The sequence below is a fragment of the Phyllobates terribilis genome, unplaced genomic scaffold (assembly GCF_046119375.1).
Source record: "Phyllobates terribilis strain yellow unplaced genomic scaffold, ASM4611937v1 Scaffold_14__1_contigs__length_39327217, whole genome shotgun sequence".
NCBI classification, from domain to species: Eukaryota; Metazoa; Chordata; class Amphibia; order Anura; family Dendrobatidae; genus Phyllobates; species Phyllobates terribilis.
Window position 1 is genome coordinate 13,787,725 of NW_027362774.1, and position 24,838 is coordinate 13,812,562.

General features: G+C 51.6%; 2 protein-coding genes across 2 annotated transcripts in view; one reads left to right on the plus strand and one right to left on the minus strand.

The window, feature by feature from the left end:
• Positions 1-477: 477 nt before the first annotated feature.
• On the plus strand, positions 478-21,169 carry PLLP (plasmolipin). The gene is made up of 4 exons (XM_073659697.1): positions 478-727; positions 6,104-6,277; positions 6,650-6,769; positions 20,054-21,169. The coding sequence occupies exons 1-4, from the start codon at positions 596-598 to the stop codon at positions 20,153-20,155; spliced, it is 528 nt and encodes a 175-aa protein (XP_073515798.1). The 5' UTR covers positions 478-595; the 3' UTR covers positions 20,156-21,169.
• A 2,432-nt stretch (positions 21,170-23,601) lies between these two features.
• Positions 23,602-24,838, minus strand: part of ZNRF1 (zinc and ring finger 1) — a gene marked incomplete at its 5' end in the record, with an annotated part of 37,803 nt that continues 36,566 nt past the window's right edge. Inside the window, one exon of the mRNA XM_073659621.1 lies at positions 23,602-24,738. The remainder of the gene's footprint in view (positions 24,739-24,838) is intronic.

The following is a 24,838-nucleotide window of genomic DNA, read 5'->3' on the forward strand; positions in this document are numbered from 1 at the left end:
TTTGTTGGGACAATACAACGTCACAAAAAGTCAATATCGTAACCGTTCCGCCATCATCTGTACTCATCACCCATAACAATGTACACAGCAGTGACGAGATTTTTCACCCTGTAATTATAATAGTGGAAAATTCCCAGGGACGGTGAAGCTGCATCTAAGCCTAGAATGTGTGATGCTGTTGACTTAGGTACTGTATCTAATCCCATCATGTGTGATACATTATCAGAGAATGATGCAGCACTACTCCCCCCATTGTGTAATATTGGGGGCGGATGGTAATTGCAGTGGATGTGGCCCCTTATCCCCTGGCAGCTGTGCTGTGTCCGCCCCTGGGTCATGGCCCCCTTCTGTCTCGGCTCTGGCAGGTGGAGGGTTAAGCACGGAGCGCCTCCGCGCTGCAGGGAGCACAGGTGAGACCGTTGTCGCAGACTTTGCCCCATGTGTCGGGTGCACGGATCCTATTACTGTGTAACCGCTGCGCCGCCTCCTGCACCTTGGTGTCTGGGGCGTAGGTAGGAAACGCTGCGAAATACCAGAGGCGCGTCCCAGTGTGCGCTGCTCGCCCCGTCCTGTGCACACCTGGATCCCCAGCACCATGGCCGAATTCCCTGCCAAAGTCAGCACCCAGACCAGCACCCCGGAGGCCTCCGGCGGAGGAGGATTCTGCCCCAGACCCGACATCTCCTTCCTGACATCCATCCCTGGGATCCTCATCCTGGTGGAGCTGGTAAGTACCTGCCAGTAGTCAGCGACTAAATGTGTCCTGGGTGCCGCCGTCATAGTGCACCAGGGACCACGCCAGGGACTGTAATGGCACCCGTGCCCCGGAAACTGGGGGCCAAAAACTCCCACTTGCCTGTATGAGAAGGACGACTGCTAATAATCGGGGGCACTGGCCAAAATTTCCTACTATGACCCTAATCATCCGCCCTGTGGGGGGCCGCGCTCAGGTCCACGGAGACGCCTTTGTTTATTCGGCTTATCCTCCCTTCCCCCGAGGGTCTCCGGGGAGGAAAGTCTCAGACAAGAGCAAGCGGCATCTACCTGGATACGGGAGCGAGCGGGAGACACCGCGGCACGGAGCGACAGGGTGACACCGCGGCACCGAGCGACAGGGAGACATCGCGGCACCGAGCGACAGGGAGACACCGCGGCACCGAGCGACAGGGAGACACCGCGGCACCGAGCGACAGGGAGACACCGCGGCACCGAGCGACAGGGAGACACCGCGGCACCGAGCGACAGGGAGACACCGCGGCACCGAGCGACAGGGAGACACCGCGGCACCGAGCGACAGGGAGACACCGCGGCACCGAGCGACAGGGAGACACCGCGGCACCGAGAGAGAGGAAAACACCGCGGCACGGAGCGACAGGGAGACACCGCGGCACCGAGCGACAGGGAGACACCGCGGCACCGAGCGACAGGGAGACACCGCGGCACCGAGCGACAGGGAGACACCGCGGCACCGAGCGACAGGGAGACACCGCGGCACCGAGCGACAGGGAGACACCGCGGCACCGAGCGAGCGGGAGACACCGCGGCACCGAGAGAGAGAGGGAGACACCGTGGCACCGAGAGAGAGGGAGACACCGCGGCACCGAGAGAGAGGGAGGCACCGAGAGAGAGGGAGACACCGCGGCACCGAGCGACAGGGAGACACCGCGGCACCGAGAGACAGGGAGACACCGCGGCACCGAGAGACAGGGAGACACCGCGGCACCGAGAGACAGGGAGACACCGCGGCACCGAGCGACAGGGAGACACCGCGGCACCGAGCGAGCGGGAGACACCGCGGCACCGAGAGAGAGGGAGACACCGCGGCACCGAGCGACAGGGAGGCACCGAGAGAGAGGGAGACACCGCGGCACCGAGCGACAGGGAGACGCCAAGGCACCGAGCGACAGGGAGACACCGCGGCACCGAGAGACAGGGAGACACCGCGGCACCGAGAGACAGGGAGACACCGCGGCACCGAGCGACAGGGAGACACCGCGGCACCGAGCGAGCGGGAGACACCGCGGCACCGAGAGAGAGGGAGACACCGTGGCACCGAGCGACAGGGAGGCACCGAGAGAGAGGGAGACACCGCGGCACCGAGCGACAGGGAGACACCGCGGCACCGAGCGACAGGGAGACACCGCGGCACCGAGCGACAGGGAGACACCGCGGCACCGAGCGACAGGGAGACACCGCGGCACCGAGCGAGCGGGAGACACCGCGGCACCGAGCGAGCGGGAGACACCGCGGCACCGAGCGACAGGGAGACACCGCGGCACCGAGCGACAGGGAGACACCGCGGCACCGAGCGACAGGGAGACACCGCGGCACCGAGCGACAGGGAGACACCGCGGCACCGAGCGACAGGGAGACACCGCGGCACCGAGCGAGCGGGAGACACCGCGGCACCGAGCGACAGGGAGACACCGCGGCACCGAGCGACAGGGAGACACCGCGGCACCGAGCGACAGGGAGACACCGCGGCACCGAGCGACAGGGAGACACCGCGGCACCGAGCGACAGGGAGACACCGCGGCACCGAGCGACAGGGAGACACCGCGGCACCGAGAGACAGGGAGACACCGCGGCACCGAGAGACAGGGAGACACCGCGGCACCGAGCGACAGGGAGACACCGCGGCACCGAGCGAGCGGGAGACACCGCGGCACCGAGAGAGAGGGAGACACCGTGGCACCGAGCGACAGGGAGGCACCGAGAGAGAGGGAGACACCGCGGCACCGAGCGACAGGGAGACGCCAAGGCACCGAGCGACAGGGAGACACCGCGGCACCGAGCGACAGGGAGACACCGCGGCACCGAGCGACAGGGAGACACCGCGGCACCGAGCGACAGGGAGACACCGCGGCACCGAGCGACAGGGAGACACCGCGGCACCGAGCGACAGGGAGACACCGCGGCACCGAGCGACAGGGAGACACCGCGGCACCGAGCGACAGGGAGACACCGCGGCACCGAGCGAGCGGGAGACACCGCGGCACCGAGCGACAGGGAGACACCGCGGCACCGAGCGACAGGGAGACACCGCGGCACCGAGCGACAGGGAGACACCGCGGCACCGAGCGAGCGGGAGACACCGTGGCACCGAGCGAGCGGGAGACACCGCGGCACCGAGCGAGCGGGAGACACCGCGGCACCGAGCGAGCGGGAGACACCGCGGCACCGAGCGACAGGGAGACACCGCGGCACCGAGCGACAGGGAGACACCGCGGCACCGAGCGAGCGGGAGACACCGTGGCACCGAGCGAGCGGGAGACACCGCGGCACCGAGCGACAGGGAGACACCGTGGCACGGAGCGACAGGGAGACACCGCGGCACGGAGAGAGGGAGACACCGCGGCACGGAGAGAGAGGGAGACACCGCGGCACCGAGCGAGCGGGAGACACCACGGCACCGAGCGAGCGGGAGACACCGCGGCACCGAGCGAGCGGGAGACACCGCGGCACCGAGCGACAGGGAGACACCGCGGCACCGAGCGACAGGGAGACACCTCGGCACCGAGCGACAGGGAGACACCTCGGCACCGAGCGACAGGGAGACACCGCGGCACGGAGCGACAGGGAGACACCGCGGCACGGAGCGACAGGAAGACACCGAGGCACGGAGCGACAGGGAGACACCGCGGCACCGATAGAGAGGGAGACACCGCGGCACCAAGCGAGAGGGAGACACCGATCTGGATCACAGGGAGGAATTGATCACAGAGGATATTAGGAAGTTGCAAAACAGGACATGTCCAATTATTAATGATCAGATCCATAAAGCTCCGGCCTCAGTAGATCACAAGCTCTGCGGGTCAGAGATCTGCTTTATTATTGGGTCACACGAGGCGACGCGTTCAATGAGGAGAGAACATGGCGGCACATTTATTACCTGCAGCCGCACTGACCCCGTGTGCCGCCATATTGACCCCGGGAGGGGGTCACAAGACCCCAGTCAGCAGCTGCGCCAGCGCCCTGCACTCTGCCCCCTCCCCCTGCTGGATCAACACACGGCTCCATGCACACGTGGCATCGTGCCGGACCGGCTAATCCAGAGAGGTGCCGCAGGATCCCGGCCGGTGCACACTGACCACTGACGTGGCTGCTGACCAGGGTCCTGTATTATCACAGCAGCACAGAGTGTTTCAGGAATTAGAGGTGCTGCTATTTGGGATCGTTGCTGCTTGCGACGCCGGTCATCGTCATGATAGGAGGTAGGAAATAGGAATATGTCGTATTTACATAGAGGAAAGGGTAAAGGCCATCAGAGCAGCACAGAGTATTTCAGGAGAGGAATGTGCTGATTGCAGGGAAATTATCTATGACTATTTTAGGGAGGACGGGGCCGGGTCCTTATGTCTGGGTGGATGCAAAGGGTTAAATTCCGTGGCTTTGTTGTCAGCACCGACCACTTCTGGAGTTTTGCACAACACTGACAGCGGCGTCGCACCCGTCCCTGCACCCCGTCCCTACACCCCGAACCCCGTCCCTGCACCCCGCCCCTGCATCCCATCCCTACACCCAGTCCCCGCCCCCCGTCCCTGCACCCCGTCCCTCCACCCCGATCCCATCCCTGCACCCCGTCCCTGCACCCCGTCCCTCCACCCCGATCCCGTCCCTGCACCCCGATCCCGTCCCTGCACCCCGATCCCGTCCCTGCACCCCGTCCCTACACTCTGTCCCTGCACCCTGTCCCTCCACCCCGCTCCCGTCCCTGCACCCCGTCCCTGCACCGCGTCCCGACACTGGTGCAGAACCGGCCCCAGAACATCTACAGGGGCCACAACAGCCGGGGTCTCTCTCATGTGACCTGTGCTGCGCTTTTGCCCTCTGTTTTCAGCCGCGTCATGGTCCTCGATGAAATCTAGATTCGCGCTTTTCTTTTTCAAGTTTTCTTCTTGTTGGTTTGTAAGGAAGCGACAACCAAGATGGCTGCCATTAAAGGGGCTGTGTCACCCTGGACACGTATAGCGGTGATAGAATATCTGACCCTGCGGGAGAAGTGGCTGCACGGTCATTTCTATAGAACTACCCCACTATATGTGGATGCTGCTCTGGATGCAACTGGAGTAGGAATTGTGAATGCAGATTTTGCTGTAGCTTGTGCGTGTGAATTGTTAAGGTGGCTAGATCTGTGAATGTGGCTGTGTATGCAACTGGAGCATGCGATTGCAGCTTTGGAGGTGACTGGAGCATGTGATTATAGCTGTGGAGGTGACTGGATAATGCGATTGCAGCTGTGGAGGTGACTGGTGCATGCGATTGCAGCTGTGGAGGTGACTGGTGCATGTGATTGCAGCTTTGTAGGTGACTGGTGCATGCGATTGCAGCTGTGGAGGAGACTGGTGCATGTGATTGCAGCTGTGGAGGTGATTGGAGCATGAGATTGCAGCTGTGGAGGTGACTAGTGCATGCGATTTCAGCTGTGGAGGTGAATAGTGCATGTGATTGCAGCTGTGGAGGTGACTAGTGCATGCGACTGCAGCTCTGGAGGTGACTGGAGCATGTGAATGCAGCTCTGGAGGTGATTAGTGCATGTGATTGCAGCTCTGGAGGTGATTAGTGCATGTGATTGCAGCTCTAGAGGTGATTAGTGCATGTGATTGCAGCTCTGGAGGTGATAAGTGCATTCTAACACAGTTTTGGAGGTGACTGGTGCATGTGATTGCAGCTCTGGAGGTGCCTGGAGCAAGTGAATGCAACTCTAGAGGTGATTAGTGCATGCGATTGCAGCTCTGGAGGTGACTGGAGCCTGTGAATGCAGCTTTGGAGGTGATTGGAGCATGCGATTACAGCTCTGGAGGTGACTAGTGCATGTGATTGCAGCTCTGGAGGTGATAAGTGCATTCTAACACAGCTCTGGAGGTGATTAGTGCATGTGATTGCAGTTCTGGAGGTGACTGGAGCATGTGAATGCAGCTTTGGAGGTGATTGCAGCTCTGGAGATGACTAGTGCATGTGATTGCAGCTCTGGAGGTGACTAGTGCATGTGATCTGTGAATCAGACTGACGCATTTCTTGCAGATTTCTTTTGCCGTCCAGCCCTGCCGGATGATGGGGCAGATCGTCGCTGATCGTTGCTGATGGTCGCTCTCTCTTGCAGGTCCTGGGTCTCATTGTTTGGGCGCTGATCGCAGACACTCGTCACTATTACGTGGCGGCCTTCGGCTGGGTCTTGTTCGTGGCCATCTTCTTCTGGCTGCTCACCCTCGTCCTCTGCATCTTGTTCTTCCTGCAGCTGCACAAGAGGATCGGCTTTGTTCCTTGGCCCCTGACGGTGAGCGCTGCCTCCTCAGAATGAATGGAGAGGGGTCCGTTCACCTCTATGGGACGGAGAGGGGTCCGTTCACCTCTATGGGATGGAGAGGGGTCCGTTCACCTCTATGGCACGGAGAGGGGTCCGTTCACCTCTATGGCACGGAGAGGGGTCCGTTCACCTCTATGGCACAGAGAGGGGTCCGTTCACCTCTATGGGAGACACAGCCGAGCTGCTCGGCGTCATATTCTGCATCCCCCATAGAGGTGAGGAGAGGCCGCTATGCACATGTGCCGCAGCACAGCATCAAAGGGGAGGGGCCTCACATAGGACGGCCCATGCGGAGCCGGTCACCATCAGGTGGAGGAGCTGACATTCTCTTCTCGCTCCCAGGTCTTCATATACCACACGGCGGCCTTCATCCTCTACATCACCGCATTCATCACCTGTGCAGCGTCCGTGCGGCTGGGATATCCCTCGGGAGATGAATACAACAGGAGAGCAGCCGCCTCGGTAAGACGACACCATAATATCCATCAGCATAGGATGATGGGAGTTGTACTGCGCAACGGCTCAAATAGATTTTTTGATAAAATCTCCAGTTTTGAGGAACTACAACTCCCAGCAAAGGTCGGCCACCTGTATTTATCAGACTGGGCTCATTCAGGACACTGCGCGCTCAACAAACCCCCTATAAATCCTCCGGGACTACATAATGTGCCAGGACCAGCGGACATTAAGCTCCGCGGTGCAGACGGCCTCCACCAGACTGAACACAGGACAGTGCAGGCGCTGGGGTGACTGTATAAATCTGTATGTAGTGAGCTCCCTCTAGTGGTGGCTGTATAAATCTGTATGTAGTGAGCTCCCTCTACTGGTGACTGTATGAATCTGTATGTAGTGAGCTCCCTCTAGAGGTGACTGTATAAATCTGTATGTAGTGAGCTCCTCCTAGTGGAGGCTGTATAAATCTGTATGTAGTGTGCTCCCCCTAGTGGTGGCTGTATAAATCTGTATGTAGTGTGCTCCCCCTAGTGGTGGCTGTATAAATCTGTATGTAGTGTGCTCCCCCTAGTGGTGGCTGTATAAATCTGTATGTAGTGTGCTCCCCCTAGTGGTGGCTGTATAAATCTGTATGTAGTGTGCTCCCCCTAGTGGTGGCTGTATAAATCTGTATGTAGTGAGCTCCTCCTAGTGGTGGCTTTATAAATCTGTATGTAGTGTGCTCCCTCTAGTGGTGGCTGTATAAATCTGTATGTAGTGAGCTCCCTCTAGTGGTGGCTGTATAAATCTGTATGTAGTGAGCTCCCTCTAGTGGTGACTGTATAAATCTGTATGTAGTGAGCTCCCTCTTGTGGTGACTGTGTAATTCTGTATGTAGTGAGCTCCCTCTAGTGGTGGCTGTATAAATCTGTATGTAGTGAGCTCCCCCTAGTGGTGACTGTATAAATCTATATGTAGTGAGCTCCTCCTAGTGGTTGTTTTATAAATCTGTATGTAGTGAGCTCCTCCTAGTGGTTGCTTTATAAATCAGTATGTAGTAAGCTCCCCCTAGTGGTGGCTGTATAAATCTGTATGTAGTGAGCTCCCTCTAGTGGTGGCTGTATAAATCTGTATGTAGTGAGCTCCTCCTAGTGGTTGTTTTATAAATCTGTATGTAGTGAGCTCCTCCTAGTGGTTGCTTTATAAATCTGTATGTAGTGTGCTCCCTCTAGTGGTGGCAGTATAAATCTGTATGTAGTGAGCTCCCGCTAGTGGTTGCTTTATAAATCTGTACTTAGTGAGCTCCCTCTAGTGATGGCTGTATAAATCTGTATGTAGTGAGCTCCCTCTAGTGGTGGCTGTATAAATCTGTATGTAGTGGGTTCCCCCTAGTGGTGGCTGTATAAATCTGTATGTAGTGGGTTCCCTCTAGATGTGACTGTATAAGTCTGTATTTAGTGAGCTCCCTCTAGTGGTGGCTGTATAAGTCTGTATTTAGTGAGCTCCCTCTAGTGGTGGCTGTATAAATCTGTATGTAGTGAGCTCCCTCTAGTGGTGGATGCATAAATCTGTATGTAGTGAGCTCCCTCTAGTGGTGGATGCATAAATCTGTATGTAGTGAGCTCCCTCTAGTGGTGGATGCATAAATCTGTATGTAGTGAGCTCCCTCTAGTGGTGACTGTATAAATCTGTATGTAGTGAGCTCCCTCTTGTGGTGACTGTGTAATTCTGTATGTAGTGAGCTCCCTCTAGTGGTGACGGTATAAATCTGTATGTAGTGAGCTCCCTCTAGTGGTGACGGTATAAATCTGTATGTAGTGAGCTCCCTCTAGTGGTGACGGTATAAATCTGTATGTAGTGAGCTCCCTCTAGTGGTGACGGTATAAATCTGTATGTAGTGAGCTCCCTCTAGTGGTGACGGTATAAATCTGTATGTAGTGAGCTCCCTCTAGTGGTGACGGTATAAATCTGTATGTAGTGAGCTCCCTCTAGTGGTGACGGTATAAATCTGTATGTAGTGAGCTCCCTCTAGTGGTGACGGTATAAATCTGTATGTAGTGAGCTCCCTCTAGTGGTGACGGTATAAATCTGTATGTAGTGAGCTCCCTCTAGTGGTGACGGTATAAATCTGTATGTAGTGAGCTCCCTCTAGTGGTGACGGTATAAATCTGTATGTAGTGAGCTCCCTCTAGTGGTAACTGTATAAATCTGTATGTAGTGAGCTCCCCCTCGTGGTGGCTGTATAAATCTGTATGTAGTGAGCTCCCTCTAGTGGTGACTGTATAAATCTGTATGTAGTGAGCTCCCTCTAGTGGTGGCAGTATAAATCTGTATGTAGTGTGCTCCCTCTAGTGGTGGCTGTATAAATCTGTATGTAGTGAGCTCCCTCTAGTGGTGACTGTGTAATTCTGTATGTAGTGAGCTCCCCCTAGTGGTGACTGTATAAATCTATATGTAGTGAGCTCCTCCTAGTGGTTGTTTTATAAATCTGTATGTAGTGAGCTCCCTCTAGTGGTGGCTGTATAAAGCTGTATGTAGTGAGCTCCTCCTAGTGGTTGCTTTATAAATCAGTATGTAGCAAGCTCCCCCTAGTGGTGGCTGTATAAATCTGTATGTAGTGAGCTCCCTCTAGTGGTGGCTGTATAAATCTGTATGTAGTGAGCTCCTCCTAGTGGTTGCTTTATAAATCTGTATGTAGTGAGCTCCCTCTAGTGATGGCTGTATAAATCTGTATGTAGTGAGCTCCCTCTAGTGGTGGCTGTATAAATCTGTATGTAGTGGGTTCCCCCTAGTGGTGGCTGTATAAATCTGTATGTAGTGGGTTCCCTCTAGATGTGACTGTATAAGTCTGTATTTAGTGAGCTCCCTCTAGTGGTGGCTGTATAAGTCTGTATTTAGTGAGCTCCCTCTAGTGGTGGCTGTATAAATCTGTATGTAGTGAGCTCCCTCTAGTGGTGGATGCATAAATCTGTATGTAGTGAGCTCCCTCTAGTGGTGGATGCATAAATCTGTATGTAGTGAGCTCCCTCTAGTGGTGGATGCATAAATCTGTATGTAGTGAGCTCCCTCTAGTGGTGACTGTATAAATCTGTATGTAGTGAGCTCCCTCTAGTGGTGACTGTATAAATCTGTATGTAGTGAGCTCCCTCTTGTGGTGACTGTATTAATCTGTATGTAGGGAGCTCCCCCTAGTGGTTGCTGTATAAAGCTGTATGTAGTGAGCTCCCCCTAGTGGTGGCTGTATAAATCTGTATGTAGTGAGCTCCCCTTAGAGGTGGCTGTATAAATCTGTATGTAGTGTGCTCCCTCTAGTGGTGACTGTGTAATTCTGTATGTAGTGAGCTCCCTCTAGTGGTGACGGTATAAATCTGTATGTAGTGAGCTCCCTCTAGTGGTGACGGTATAAATCTGTATGTAGTGAGCTCCCTCTAGTGGTGACGGTATAAATCTGTATGTAGTGAGCTCCCTCTAGTGGTGACGGTATAAATCTGTATGTAGTGAGCTCCCTCTAGTGGTGACGGTATAAATCTGTATGTAGTGAGCTCCCTCTAGTGGTGACGGTATAAATCTGTATGTAGTGAGCTCCCTCTAGTGGTGACGGTATAAATCTGTATGTAGTGAGCTCCCTCTAGTGGTGACGGTATAAATCTGTATGTAGTGAGCTCCCTCTAGTGGTGACGGTATAAATCTGTATGTAGTGAGCTCCCTCTAGTGGTGACGGTATAAATCTGTATGTAGTGAGCTCCCTCTAGTGGTGACGGTATAAATCTGTATGTAGTGAGCTCCCTCTAGTGGTGACGGTATAAATCTGTATGTAGTGAGCTCCCTCTAGTGGTGACGGTATAAATCTGTATGTAGTGAGCTCCCTCTAGTGGTGACGGTATAAATCTGTATGTAGTGAGCTCCCTCTAGTGGTGACGGTATAAATCTGTATGTAGTGAGCTCCCTCTAGTGGTGACGGTATAAATCTGTATGTAGTGAGCTCCCTCTAGTGGTGACGGTATAAATCTGTATGTAGTGAGCTCCCTCTAGTGGTGACGGTATAAATCTGTATGTAGTGAGCTCCCTCTAGTGGTGACGGTATAAATCTGTATGTAGTGAGCTCCCTCTAGTGGTGACGGTATAAATCTGTATGTAGTGAGCTCCCTCTAGTGGTGACGGTATAAATCTGTATGTAGTGAGCTCCCTCTAGTGGTGACGGTATAAATCTGTATGTAGTGAGCTCCCTCTAGTGGTGACTGTATAAATCTGTATGTAGTGAGCTCCCCCTCGTGGTGGCTGTATAAATCTGTATGTAGTGAGCTCCCTCTAGTGGTGACTGTATAAATCTGTATGTAGTGAGCTCCCTCTAGTGGTGGCAGTATAAATCTGTATGTAGTGTGCTCCCTCTAGTGGTGGCTGTATAAATCTGTATGTAGTGAGCTCCCTCTAGTGGTGACTGTGTAATTCTGTATGTAGTGAGCTCCCTCTAGTGGTGACTGTATAAATCTGTATGTAGTGAGCTCCCTCTAGTGGTGGATGTGTAAATCTGTATGTAGTGAGCTCCCCCTAGTGGTGACTGTATAAATCTGTATGTAGTGAGCTCCCTCTAGTGGTGGATGTGTAAATCTGTATGTAGTGAGCTCCCTCTAGTGGTGACTGTATAATTCTGTATGTAGTGAGCTCCCTCTAGTGGTGGCTGTATAAATCTGTATGTAGTGAGCTCCCTCTAGTGGTGACTGTGTAATTCTGTATGTAGTGAGCTCCCTCTAGTGGTGACTGTATAAATCTGTATGTAGTGAGCTCCCCCTAGTGGTGACTGTATAAATCTGTATGTAGTGAGCTCCCTCTAGTGGTGGATGTGTAAATCTGTATGTAGTGAGCTCCCTCTAGTGGTGACTGTATAATTCTGTATGGAGTGAGCTCCCCCTAGTGGTGGCTGTATAAATCTGTATGTAGTGAGCTCCCCCTAGTGGTTGCTGTATAAAGCTGTATGTAGTGAGCTCCCTCTAGTGGTGACGGTATAAATCTGTATGTAGTGAGCTCCCTCTAGTGGTGACGGTATAAATCTGTATGTAGTGAGCTCCCTCTAGTGGTGGATGTGTAAATCTGTATGTAGTGAGCTCCCTCTAGTGGTGACTGTATAATTCTGTATGTAGTGAGCTCCCTCTAGTGGTGGCTGTATAAAGCTGTATGTAGTGAGCTCCCTCTAGTGGTGGCTGTATAAATCTGTATGTAGTGTGCTCCCTCTAGTGGTGGCTGTATAAATCTGTATGTAGTGTGCTCCCTCTAGTGGTGACTGTGTAATTCTGTATGTAGTGAGCTCCCTCTAGTGGTGACTGTGTAATTCTGTATGTAGTGAGCTCCCTCTAGTGGTGACTGTGTAATTCTGTATGTAGTGAGCTCCCTCTAGTGGTGACTGTATAAATCTGTATGTAGTGAGCTCCCTCTAGTGGTGACTGTATAAATCTGTATGTAGTGAGCTCCCTCTAGTGGTGGATGTGTAAATCTGTATGTAGTGAGCTCCCTCTAGTGGTGGCTGTATAAATCTGTATGTAGTGAGCTCCCTCTAGTGGTGACTGTGTAATTCTGTATGTAGTGAGCTCCCTCTAGTGGTGACTGTGTAATTCTGTATGTAGTGAGCTCCCTCTAGTGGTGACTGTATAAATCTGTATGTAGTGAGCTCCCCCTAGTGGTGACTGCATAAATCTGTATGTAGTGAGCTCCCTCTAGTGGTGGATGTGTAAATCTGTATGTAGTGAGCTCCCTCTAGTGGTGGCTGTATAAATCTGTATGTAGTGAGCTCCCTCTAGTGGTGACTGTGTAATTCTGTATGTAGTGAGCTCCCTCTAGTGGTGGCTGTATAAATCTGTATGTAGTGAGCTCCTCTAGTGGTGACTGTATACATCTGTATGTAGTGAGCTCCCTCTAGTGGTGACTGTATACATCTGTATGTAGTGAGCTCCCTCTAGTGGTGACTGTATACATCTGTATGTAGTGAGCTCCCTCTAGTGGTGACTGTATAAATCTGTATGTAGTGAGCTCCCTCTAGTGGTGACTGTATAAATCTGTATGTAGTGAGCTCCCTCTAGTGGTGGCTGTATAAATCTGTATGTAGTGAGCTCCCTCTAGTGGTGACTGTGTAATTCTGTATGTAGTGAGCTCCCTCTAGTGGTGGCTGTATAAATCTGTATGTAGTGAGCTCCTCTAGTGGTGACTGTATACATCTGTATGTAGTGAGCTCCCTCTAGTGGTGACTGTATACATCTGTATGTAGTGAGCTCCCTCTAGTGGTGACTGTGTAATTCTGTATGTAGTGAGCTCCCTCTAGTGGTGGATGTGTAAATCTGTATGTAGTGAGCTCCCTCTAGTGGTGACTGTATAATTCTGTATGTAGTGAGCTCCCTCTAGTGGTGGCTGTATAAATCTGTATGGAGTGAGCTCCCTCTAGTGGTGACTGTGTAATTCTGTATGTAGTGAGCTCCCTCTAGTGGTGGCTGTATAAATCTGTATGTAGTGAGCTCCTCTAGTGGTGACTGTATACATCTGTATGTAGTGAGCTCCCTCTAGTGGTGACTGTATACATCTGTATGTAGTGAGCTCCCTCTAGTGGTGACTGTATACATCTGTATGTAGTGAGCTCCCTCTAGTGGTGACTGTATAAATCTGTATGTAGTGAGCTCCCTCTAGTGGTGGCTGTATAAATCTGTATTGAGTGAGCTCCCTCTAGTGGTGGCTGTATAAATCTGTATGGAGTGAGCTCCCCCTAGTGGTGGCTGTATAAATCTGTATGGAGTGAGCTCCCTCTAGTGGTGGATGTATAAATCTGTATGTAGTGAGCTCCCTCTAGTGGTGACTGTATAATTCTGTATGTAGTGAGCTCCCTCTAGTGGTGGCTGTATAAATCTGTATGTAGTGAGCTCCCTCTAGTGGTGACTGTATACATCTGTATGTAGTGAGCTCCCTCTAGTGGTGACTGTATACATCTGTATGTAGTGAGCTCCCTCTAGTGGTGACTGTATAAATCTGTATGTAGTGAGCTCCCTCTAGTGGTGGCTGTATAAATCTGTATTGAGTGAGCTCCCTCTAGTGGTGGCTGTATAAATCTGTATGGAGTGAGCTCCCCCTAGTGGTGGCTGTATAAATCTGTATGTAGTGAGCTCCCTCTAGTGGTGGATGTATAAATCTGTATGTAGTGAGCTCCCTCTAGTGGTGGCTGTATAAATCTGTATGTAGTGAGCTCCCTCTAGTGGTGACTGTGTAATTCTGTATGTAGTGAGCTCCCTCTAGTGGTGGCTGTATAAATCTGTATGTAGTGAGCTCCTCTAGTGGTGACTGTATACATCTGTATGTAGTGAGCTCCCTCTAGTGGTGACTGTATACATCTGTATGTAGTGAGCTCCCTCTAGTGGTGACTGTATAAATCTGTATGTAGTGAGCTCCCTCTAGTGGTGGCTGTATAAATCTGTATTGAGTGAGCTCCCTCTAGTGGTGGCTGTATAAATCTGTATGGAGTGAGCTCCCCCTAGTAGTGGCTGTATAAATCTGTATGTAGTGAGCTCCCTCTAGTGGTGGATGTATAAATCTGTATGTAGTGAGCTCCCTCTAGTGGTGACTGTGTAATTCTGTATGTAGTGAGCTCCCTCTAGTGGTGGATGTATAAATCTGTATGTAGTGAGCTCCCCCTAGTGGTGGCTGTATAAATCTGTATGTAGTGAGCTCCCTCTAGTGGTGACTGTATAAATCTGTATGTAGTGAGCTCCCTCTAGTGGTGACTGTGTAATTCTGTATGTAGTGAGCTCCCTCTAGTGGTGACTGTGTAATTCTGTATGTAGTGAGCTCCCTCTAGTGGTGGATGTATAAATCTGTATGTAGTGAGCTCCCCCTAGTGGTGGCTGTATAAATCTGTATGTAGTGAGCTCCCTCTAGTGGTGGATGTATAAATCTGTATGTAGTGAGCTCCCCCTAGTGGTGGCTGTATAAATCTGTATGTAGTGAGCTCCCTCTAGTGGTGACTGTATAAATCTGTATGTAGTAAGCTTCTCTAGTGGTGACTGTATAAATCTGTATGTAGTGAGCTCCCTCTAGTGGTGACTGTGTAAATCTGTATGTAGTGAGCTCCCTCTAGTGGTGACTGTGTAAATCTGTATGTAGTGAGCTCCCTCTAGTGGCGACTGTGTAAATCTATACACTGTATGATGATAAATGCTGAAATTTTGGACTTTGTTGCCCATCGTGATGCAGTGTGGCCACATTCCCTACAGCTATTGTGATTTTGCAGTGCGATGATGCCACCGTAACGTCGCCGTGTAGTTCTCGCTTCATTCAGATCCTTTCATGTGAACACCAAAGGCCAAATAGGATTGCGGCCTCTGCACACCCCCCCCCCTGCAGCCTCACCACCGGCCTCCAGTTCCCATCACTAAATAATCACATCTAGACGCACGATATCCGGAGACGGAAGAACTCACCAGACCCAAAGCTGCAGCAGAGAAACTTCCCAGCACTTTCCTTGCTTCCCGCTCAGCTGCACATTAATTCCCCCTGCAGGGCGCCCTCTAGTGGTAAAGAAAAACAGAGCAACACTCATACCTGCCAAAGTCGCCGCCAGGGAAGGGAACCCCTTTCTATTATGCTGGCTATCTGGGGATACTGGGAGTTGTAGTTTTGCAACAGCTGAAAATTTACAAGTTGGGGCCGCTGTTAATGGACAGATATTGAGGCTGCGAGGTCTTTATAGTTTGACTTAAATACATGTATTTTAGGCTAAAAATAATAAGATATATAGGCTGTATACAGGGGGCCGGGGAGAATACGGAGGCTGTATACAGGGGGCCGGGGAGAATACGGAGGCTGTATACAGGGGGCCGGGGAGAATACGGAGGCTGTATACAGGGGGCCGGGGAGAATACGGAGGCTGTATACAGGGGGCCGGGGAGAATACGGAGGCTGTATACAGGGGGCCGGGGAGAATACGGAGGCTGTATACAGGGGGCCGGGGAGAATACGGAGGCTGTATACAGGGGGCCGGGGAGAATACGGAGGCTGTATACAGGGGGCCGGGGAGAATACGGAGGCTGTATACAGGGGGCCGGGGAGAATACGGAGGCTGTATACAGGGGGCCGGGGAGAATACGGAGGCTGTATACAGGGGGCCGGGGAGAATACGGAGGCTGTATACAGGGGGCCGGGGAGAATACGGAGGCTGTATACAGGGGGCCGGGGAGAATACGGAGGCTGTATACAGGGGGCCGGGGAGAATACGGAGGCTGTATACAGGGGGCCGGGGAGAATACGGAGGCTGTATACAGGGGGCCGGGGAGAATACGGAGGCTGTATACAGGGGGCCGGGGAGAATACGGAGGCTGTATACAGGGGGCCGGGGAGAATACGGAGGCTGTATACAGGGGGCCGGGGAGAATACGGAGGCTGTATACAGGGGGCCGGGGAGAATACGGAGGCTGTATACAGGGGGCCGGGGAGAATATGGAGGCTGTATATCGGGGGCCAGGGAGAATACGGAGGCTGTATATCGGGGGCCGGGTATGATACGGAGGCTGTATATCGGGGGCCGGGTAGAATATGGAGGCTGTATATCGGGGGCCGGGTAGAATATGGAGGCTGTATATCGGAGGCAAGGTATGATATTGAGTTTATATGGGAGGCCAGGTAGGATATGGAGGCTGTATTCTGGAGACCGGGCAGGATATGGAGGCTGTATATTGGAGGCCGGGTAGAATACAGAGGCTGTATATTGGAGGCGGGTATGAAACAGAGGCTGTGTATTGGAGACCGGGTATGATATGGAGTCTGTATATTGGGGCCGGGTATGATATGGAGGCTGCATATTGGAGGCTGGGTATGATATGGAGTCTGTATATTAGAGGCTGAGTATGATATGGAGTCTCTATATTGGAGGCCGAGTAGAATACAGAGGCTGTATATCGGGGGCTGGGTAAGATATAGTGGCTGTATATTGAGGGCCGTGTAGAATACAGAGGCTGTATATTGGAGGCGGGTAAGATATGGAGACTATATATTGGGGGCCGGGTATGATATGGAGGCTGGGTAGAATATGGAGGCTGTATTTTGGAGGATGGGTATGGTATGGAGGCTGTATATTGGGGGCCGGGTATGATATGGAGGCCTGGTAGAATATGGAGGCTTTATATCGGGGGCCGGGTAGAATACGGAGGCCGGGAATGATATGGAGTTTGTATATTGGGGGCCAGGTAGGATACGGAAGCTGTATATCGGAGGTCGGGTAGGATATGGAGGCTGTATATTGGAGGCCGGGTAGAATACGGAGGCTGTATATTGGAGGCCGGGTAGAATACAGAGGCTGTATATTGGAGGCGGGTATGATACAGAGGCTGTATATTGGAGGCCGGGTATGATATGGAGGCTGTATATTGGAGGCCAGGTATGATATGGTGGCTGTATATTGGAGGCTGGGTATGATATAAGTCTGTATATTGGAGGCCGGGTAGAATATGGAGGCTTTATATTGGAGGCCGGGTAGAATACAGAGGTTGTATATTGGAGGCCGTGTAGAATACAGAGGCTGTATATTGGGGGCAGGGTATGATACGGAGTCTGTATATTGGGGGCCGGGTATAATATGGAGGCTGTATATTGGAGGCTGGGTATAAGTCTGTATATTGGAGGCAGAGTAGAATACAGAGGCTGTATATTGGAGGCCGGGTAAGATATGGAGGCCGGGTAGAATAAGGCGGCTGTATTTTGGAGGATGGGTATTGTATGGAGGCTGTATATTGGGGGCCGGGTACGATATGGAGGCTGAATATTGGAGGCCGGGTAGAATATGGAGGCTTTATATCGGGGGCCAGGTAGAATACGTAGGATGTGTATCGGAGGCCGGGAATGATATGGAGTTTGAATATTGGGGGCCAGGTAGGATATGGAGGCTGTATTTTGGAGAATGGGTATGGTATGGAGGCGGTATATTGGGGGCCGGGTATTATATGGAGGCTGTATATTGGAGGCCGGGTATGATATGGAGGCCGGGTATGATATGGAGGCTGTATTTTGGAGAATGGGTATGGTATGGAGGCGGTATATTGGGGGCCGGGTATTATATGGAGGCTGTATATTGGAGGCCGGGTATGATATGGAGGCTGTATATCGGGGGCCGGGAAGAATACGGAGGCTGTGTATCGGAGGTCGGGTAGGTTATGGAGGCTGTATATTGGGGTCCGGGTAGAATATGAAGGCTGTATATCGGGGTACGGGTAGAAATACGGAGGCTGTATATAGGGGGCTGGGTAGAATATGAAGGCTGTATATTGGGGGCCAGGTGGAATATGGAGGCTGCATATTGGAGGCTGGGTAGAATACAGAGACTGTATTTTGGAGGCTATGATATGGAGTCTGTATATTGGGGGCCAGGTATATGTTGTCTGTATATCGGAGGCCGGGTATGAAATGGAGGCTGTATATTGGGGGCCAGTTATATGGAGGTCGGGTAGAATACAGAGGCTGTATATGATATGGAGTCTGTATATTGGAGGCCGGGTATGATATAGAGGCTGTATATAGGGGGCCGGGTAGAAATACGGAGGCTGTATATCGAGGGCAGGGTAGAATACGGAGGCTGTATATTGGAGGCCGGGTAAGATATGGAGACTGTATATTGGGGGCCAGGTATTATATGGAGGCCGGGTAGAATATGGAGGCTGTATTTTGGAGAATGGGTATGGTATGGAGGCTGTATATTGGAGGCCGGGTACGATATGGAGGCTGTATATCAGGGGCTGAGTAGAATATGGAGGCTGTATAGTGGAGGCTTGTATGATCAGGAATCTGTATATTGGAGGCCGGGTAGAATGCGGAGGTTGTATATTGGAAGCGGGTATGATACGGAGGCTGTATATTGGAGGCCAAGTAGAATACAGAGGCTGTATAATGGAGGCTGTATATTGGGGTCCGAGTATATGGAGGCCGGGTAGAATATGGATGCTGTATATTGGGGGCTGGAGAAGATATGGAGGCTGTATATTGGGGGCTGGGTAGAATACAGAAGCTGTATATTGGGGGCTGGGTATGATATGGAGGCTGTATATTGGGGGCCGGGTAGAATACAGAGGCTGTATATCGGTGTCCGGGTAAGATATGGAGACTGTATATTGGGGGCCGGGTAGAATATGGAGGCTGTATATCGGGGGTCAGGTGGAATATGGAGGCTGTATATTGGAGGCCAGGTAAGATATGGAGGCTGGGTAGAATACGGAAGCTGTATTTTGAAGGCTATGATATGGAGGCTGTATATTGGGGGCCGGGTATGAAATGGAGGCCGGGTAGAATACAGAGGCTGTATATTGGAGGCTGGATATGATATGGAGTCTGTATATTGGAGGCCGGGTAGAATACGGAGGCTGTATATCGGGGACCTGGTAAAATATGGTAGCTGTATATCGGGGTCGGGTAAGATATGGAGGCTGTATATTGGAGGATGGGTATGGTGTGGAGGCAGTATATTGAGGGCCGGGTATATGGAGGCCAAATAGAATATGGAGGCTATATTAGGGGCCGGGTATGATATGGAGGCCAAGTAGAATATGGAGGCCGCATATTGGAGGCTGTATATCGGGGTCTGGGTAGAAATATGGAGGCTGCATACCGGGGGCCGGGTACGATACGGGGGCCGGGTAGAATTCAGAGGCTGCATACGATACGGAGGCTGCATACCGGGGGCCGGGTACGATACGGAGGCTGCATACGATACGGAGGCTGCATACCGGGGGCCGGGTACGATACGGAGGCTGCATACCGGGGGCCGGGTACGATACGGAGGCTGCATACCGGGGGCCGGGTACGATACGGAGGCTGCATACCGGGGGCCGGGTACGATACGGAGGCTGCATACCGGGGGCCGGGTACGATACGGAGGCTGCATACCGGGGGCCGGGTACGATACGGAGGCTGCATACCGGGGGCCGGGTACGATACGGAGGCTGCATACCGGGGGCCGGGTACGATACGGAGGCTGCATACCGGGGGCCGGGTACGATACGGAGGCTGCATACCGGGGGCCGGGTACGATACGGAGGCTGCATACCGGGGGCCGGGTACGATACGGAGGCTGCATACCGGGGGCCGGGTACGATACGGAGGCTGCATACCGGGGGCCGGGTACGATACGGAGGCTGCATACCGGGGGCCGGGTACGATACGGAGGCTGCATACCGGGGGCCGGGTACGATACGGAGGCTGCATACCGGGGGCCGGGTACGATACGGAGGCTGCATACCGGGGGCCGGGTACGATACGGAGGCTGCATATCTGCTCTCACTGATCCCTTTTCCCCTCCCCCAGTTCTTCGCCTGCCTGGTGATGATCGCCTATGGAGGAAGCGCCTTCTTCAGTTTCGGGGATTGGAGGGGCGCTGGCAGTAACGCGGCCTCTGCCCAGGCCTGACCTCCCCCCGGACCCTGCCGCTGTATATACGTCTTTCCTTTATTTTTTAATGAATCCTTGGACTCTTTTACCTCCAACATGAACTTGGACAAGTCGCTGGATTCTCCGTCCACAGAACTCTCTGCAGCCGAGAGACGCGGAGGACCCCGGAGACCCCATCGCTGTACCTGCTGCTGCAAGTGTAACGGAAGCGAGGAGGGGGCTGCGGACCCCACGGTCGGGGAGCAGAGATGTCCCCCATTACCCAATATCTGCTGCCAGCACTGACTTACAGCGGCACCTGCTGCATAACAACTCCCATGATCCGGCTGTCATAGTCTGCTGGGGATTGTGGTTTTACAACGCGTCCTCCGCCCGTTCGCACCGCCAGGGTTTCTGATCTCGTTCTTCCGTTAGTTTTGGGAGAAATAATGAATAAACTCCAGTCCTGTGACTGTATCCTATGGGCTGAGCACGGGCTATTGCTCCCTGTTATCAGCCGCCTCCAGAACTGGGGAAAATCCAGAGAAACTGCCTTCAAATAAACTCCATCCAAAAGTTTAAACCGGATGATGAAAACCCCTCAATCAAGACCCCGATTTATTATACGGGGCCAAAATGATCTATACTGGATTAATTGTACCAAACCCTAATACGTTCTTGCCTTAGGTGCTGTATTTTGAGGGTGCAGTGCTCAATGCCACCACTAGATGCCAGCAGATCATAACACCCCAATCTGCTGTACTGGACAAATGGTTCTGAAGAATGCTGCCACCTAGTGGTGTCCACACGCACTGCAGCCTGCATTACTTTACACTAAAAAGATCCTGGAAAACTTTTGTGAAAAATCAGATTCCCACTCAGGAGACTATCTGTGCTACTTTGCATATTTTTACATTTCTCACTACTTACTATTAATCTCAATATGCAAATGGGAATAGTTTTTCCACATGTTAAAAACTTTTTTTTTACTTTTTGGTCATATATTATTTTTGCATTTGCAAATCAAGTTCTCATAAAACACTACCAACCAAATTACTAGACATTCGTGTGTGTTTATGTTCCTGTGCTATTGTGAGTGACGTCTTTGACTACAACTCCCATCATGCATTATATTTCACTCTCACTAAATATCACACCGATCTTAGAGCGCAACCTCTGCAGACAACGACATTATACAGGGGGCCCCCATGAGAAGGACATTATACCGGGGGCCCCCATGAGAAGGACATTATACCGGGGGCCCCCATGAGATAACAGGTTACCGCGGGTGTAGATTTCTGCTTACACTCCATTACCGGTGCCCGATGGGACCAAAATTAAGAAAACCGCTGACCCTTAAAACATCAGTCTGCGCAGCCCGTCACAGTCCGGACTCTGTAAAGACCCCATCCTTTATTATAGAACAACAGATATACAACACAGTCCGCAGTTCACCGCCCCCCGCTAGGAAATAAAAAATGAAAGTCACAACAGGGAAAATAATATTTGGCCACAAGGAAATTCCGCTTTTCTTCCATCCAACATAAAAGATGAAGAGGAGGAAAAAAGAAGAAGAAGAGGAGGAGGAGGAAAAAAGAAGAAGAAGAGGAGGAGGAGGAAAAAAGAAGAAGAAGAGGAGGAGGAGGAAAAAAGAAGAAGAAGAGGAGGAGGAGGAAAAAAGAAGAAGAAGAGGAGGAGGAGGAGGAAAAAAGAAGAAGAAGAGGAGGAGGAGGAGGAAAAAAGAAGAAGAAGAGGAGGAGGAGGAAAAAAGAAGAAGAAGAGGAGGAGGAGGAGGAAAAAAGAAGAAGAAGAAGAAGAAGAAGAAGAAGAAGAAGAAGAAGAAGAAGAAGAAGAAGAAGAAGAAGAAGAAGAAGAAGAAGAAGAAGAAGAAGAAGAAGAAGAAGAAGAAGAAGAAGAAGAAGAAGAAGAAGAAGAAGAAGAAGAGGAGGAGGAGGAAAAAAGAAGAAGAAGAAGAGGAGGAGGAGGAAAAAAGAAGAAGAAGAAGAGGAGGAGGAGGAAAAAAGAAGAAGAAGAAGAAGAGGAGGAGGAGGAAAAAAGAAGAAGAAGAAGAGGAGGAGGAGGAAAAAAGAAGAAGAAGAAGAGGAGGAGGAGGAGGAGGAGGAAAAAAGAAGAAGAAGAGGAGGAGGAGGAAAAAAGAAGAAGAAGAGGAGGAGGAGGAGGAAAAAAGAAGAAGAGGAGGAGGAGGAAAAAAGAAGAAGAAGAGGAGGAGGAGGAAAAAAGAAGAAGAAGAGGAGGAGGAGGAAAAAAGAAGAAGAAGAAGAAAAAAGAAGAAGAAGAGGAGGAGGAGGAAAAAAGAAGAAGGGGAGGAAAAAAGAAGAAGGGGAGGAAAAAAGAAGAAGGGGAGGAAAAAAGAAGAAGGGGAGGAAAAAAGAAGAAGGGGAGGAAAAAAGAAGAAGGGGAGGAAAAAAGAAGAAGGGGAGGAAAAAAGAAGAAGAGGAGGAAAAAAGAAGAAGAGGAGGAAAAAAGAAGAAGAGGAGGAAAAAAGAAGAAGAGGAGGAAAAAAGAAGAAGAGGAGGAAAAAAGAAGAAGAGGAGGAAAAAAGAAGAAGAGGAGGAAAAAAGAAGAAGAGGAGGAAAAAAGAAGAAGAGGAGGAAAAAAGAAGGAGAGGAGGAAAAAAGAAGGAGAGGAGGAAAAAAGAAGGAGAGGAGGAAAAAAGAAGAAGAGGAGGAAAAAAGAAGAAGAGGAGGAAAAAAGAAGAGGAGGAAAAAAGAAGAAGAGGAGGAAAAAAGAAGAAGAGGAGGAAAAAAGAAGAAGAGGAGGAAAAAAGAAGAGGGCTCGTTCCAGCAAGAATCAGAGTGAGCCCCCCCCGCTGTAACACTGGTGGGTGCAACCGTTTATATCTTTAATAAGTTATAAGAAAAAAAAAACAAACATGCAAAACTGAAGAAAAAAAAGTGATTGATTCAAATTGGCAGCACCGCAAGGGTCCCTGGGATCGGAGCTTTGTGTCCCCCCCCCCCCAAAAAAAAAAATAAAGCAAAGTTCTCCCCCCGTCCCTAAACGTCGTATTACACAAGTTCGCACTTGTTGTAATACGATTAGAAAAATAAATCACATCTATTGGCACCAGTTTACTCCCTAAATTCGGATGTAGTTCCCCCAATTACCACAAGATAGAACAAAAAAAAAAAAAAAGATTGCACTACCTGCACTGGCCACTAGGTGGCGATACAACACTTTACATTGTTATAAAATATAGATCGTCTTCACGAGTTGGGAAAGGTGCTGTGTACAAAAAACGAGGGCCCCCCCCCCCCCCCCCAGCAATGAAATACAACGTCCGCCTCCCAACACGTCCTGATTCCAAGCTGAAACGGTGCAAAAAGCTTTATTTGGCTGAGCTCGGGGGGTACAGGAGGATACGGGGGGGGGGGGGGGGATAAAGTTTGTGAGATAAGGGAGGGGGGGGATAAAGAGTTTGTGACATAAGGGGGGGGGATAAAGAGTTTGTGACATAAGGGGGGGGGGGGATAAAGCGTTTGTGACATAAGGGGGGCCCAACCCACTCAGGACCCGATCAATGTAGAGGCTACACGGTCCAGACTGTAAAAGTGACTGCCCCCACCCCCCCCTCATAATATAATGTACTAGGTGCTGGAGAAAGGTGAGGAATACCGAGAGCACAAAGGGTTAACAGATTGGGGGGGGTGGGATAGGCGTCTTTAATAGAACACCCCATTTCCCCTATAATCCAGCAATGAAAACCGCCAAAAACATACACAAAAAGGGACACTAAACTTCATGACCGGCCACCCAGAGGTTAAAATCAGGAGGGTCCGGCGGGAGAGAGACCCTAAAAATATCAACCTGGAAATGCGGCTCCTGAGCTCATCCAGCATAAATTAATTCATTCATTCTAATTATAATATATTACAGGGGGGATGGGAAGTTGGCCAAAAAAAAAAAAAAAATCTCGTGGGGGGCAACGAGGCCCCCCTGTACTCCCTATGGCCGCGACATCGTCCATCCTCCTGTGCAAACACCTCAGCTCTGCTGCAGACGATGCGGCCCAGTCCGGCCCGACAGTGCTCGCCATCTACAAAGCTTTATACTGGGAAGCACTGGGAAAAAAACAACAAAAAACAAACAACCCTGGTTTAGATAAGACGCCAGGAAAGCCGAAAACGCCAACACCGCCCCTCCCCCGGCATCGGTTCTGCCCTTCCATATCCTTGAAATGTTCAGTGCAAAGTGCCAGGAAGTAAAAAGTACAAGTGTCTGGTCCTGGCGTCGCAGGTGACACAGATTCCCCGGCGGGGGCACCGGGGTCAGGAGATTCTCCTCCATTCACCTCTTCTCCCCCCTCCCCCCCTAAACTCCACCGTAGGGCACAGGTGGCACCGACACAAGAGCTCTCAGCACTGCCCCCCAGTGGGCAGACGCCTCCGCTGCCTGCTCCCCTTCCTTCTCCCCACGAGCAGATATAGATGAGGATGGGAAGAGTCTTCAGTTTGGCTTTTGGTTTCCCCCGAATCTTCAGTCTTGGAGAAGTGGAGGAGCGCATGAAGGAGGGGATGAGAGACGAAAGCAGAGCGGACCACCCTGCGAGGAGGACGCAGACCCCAGGTTCTGTGGTCCTAAACAGGGCGAAACCAGGTGCTCTGCAAAGGGTAAAGGCGACAAGGTGAGCACAGAGCAACAGGCAAAGCACTGGAAGAGCAGTCATAGGGTCAGACAAGGCACAGGGCACTGGAAGAGCAG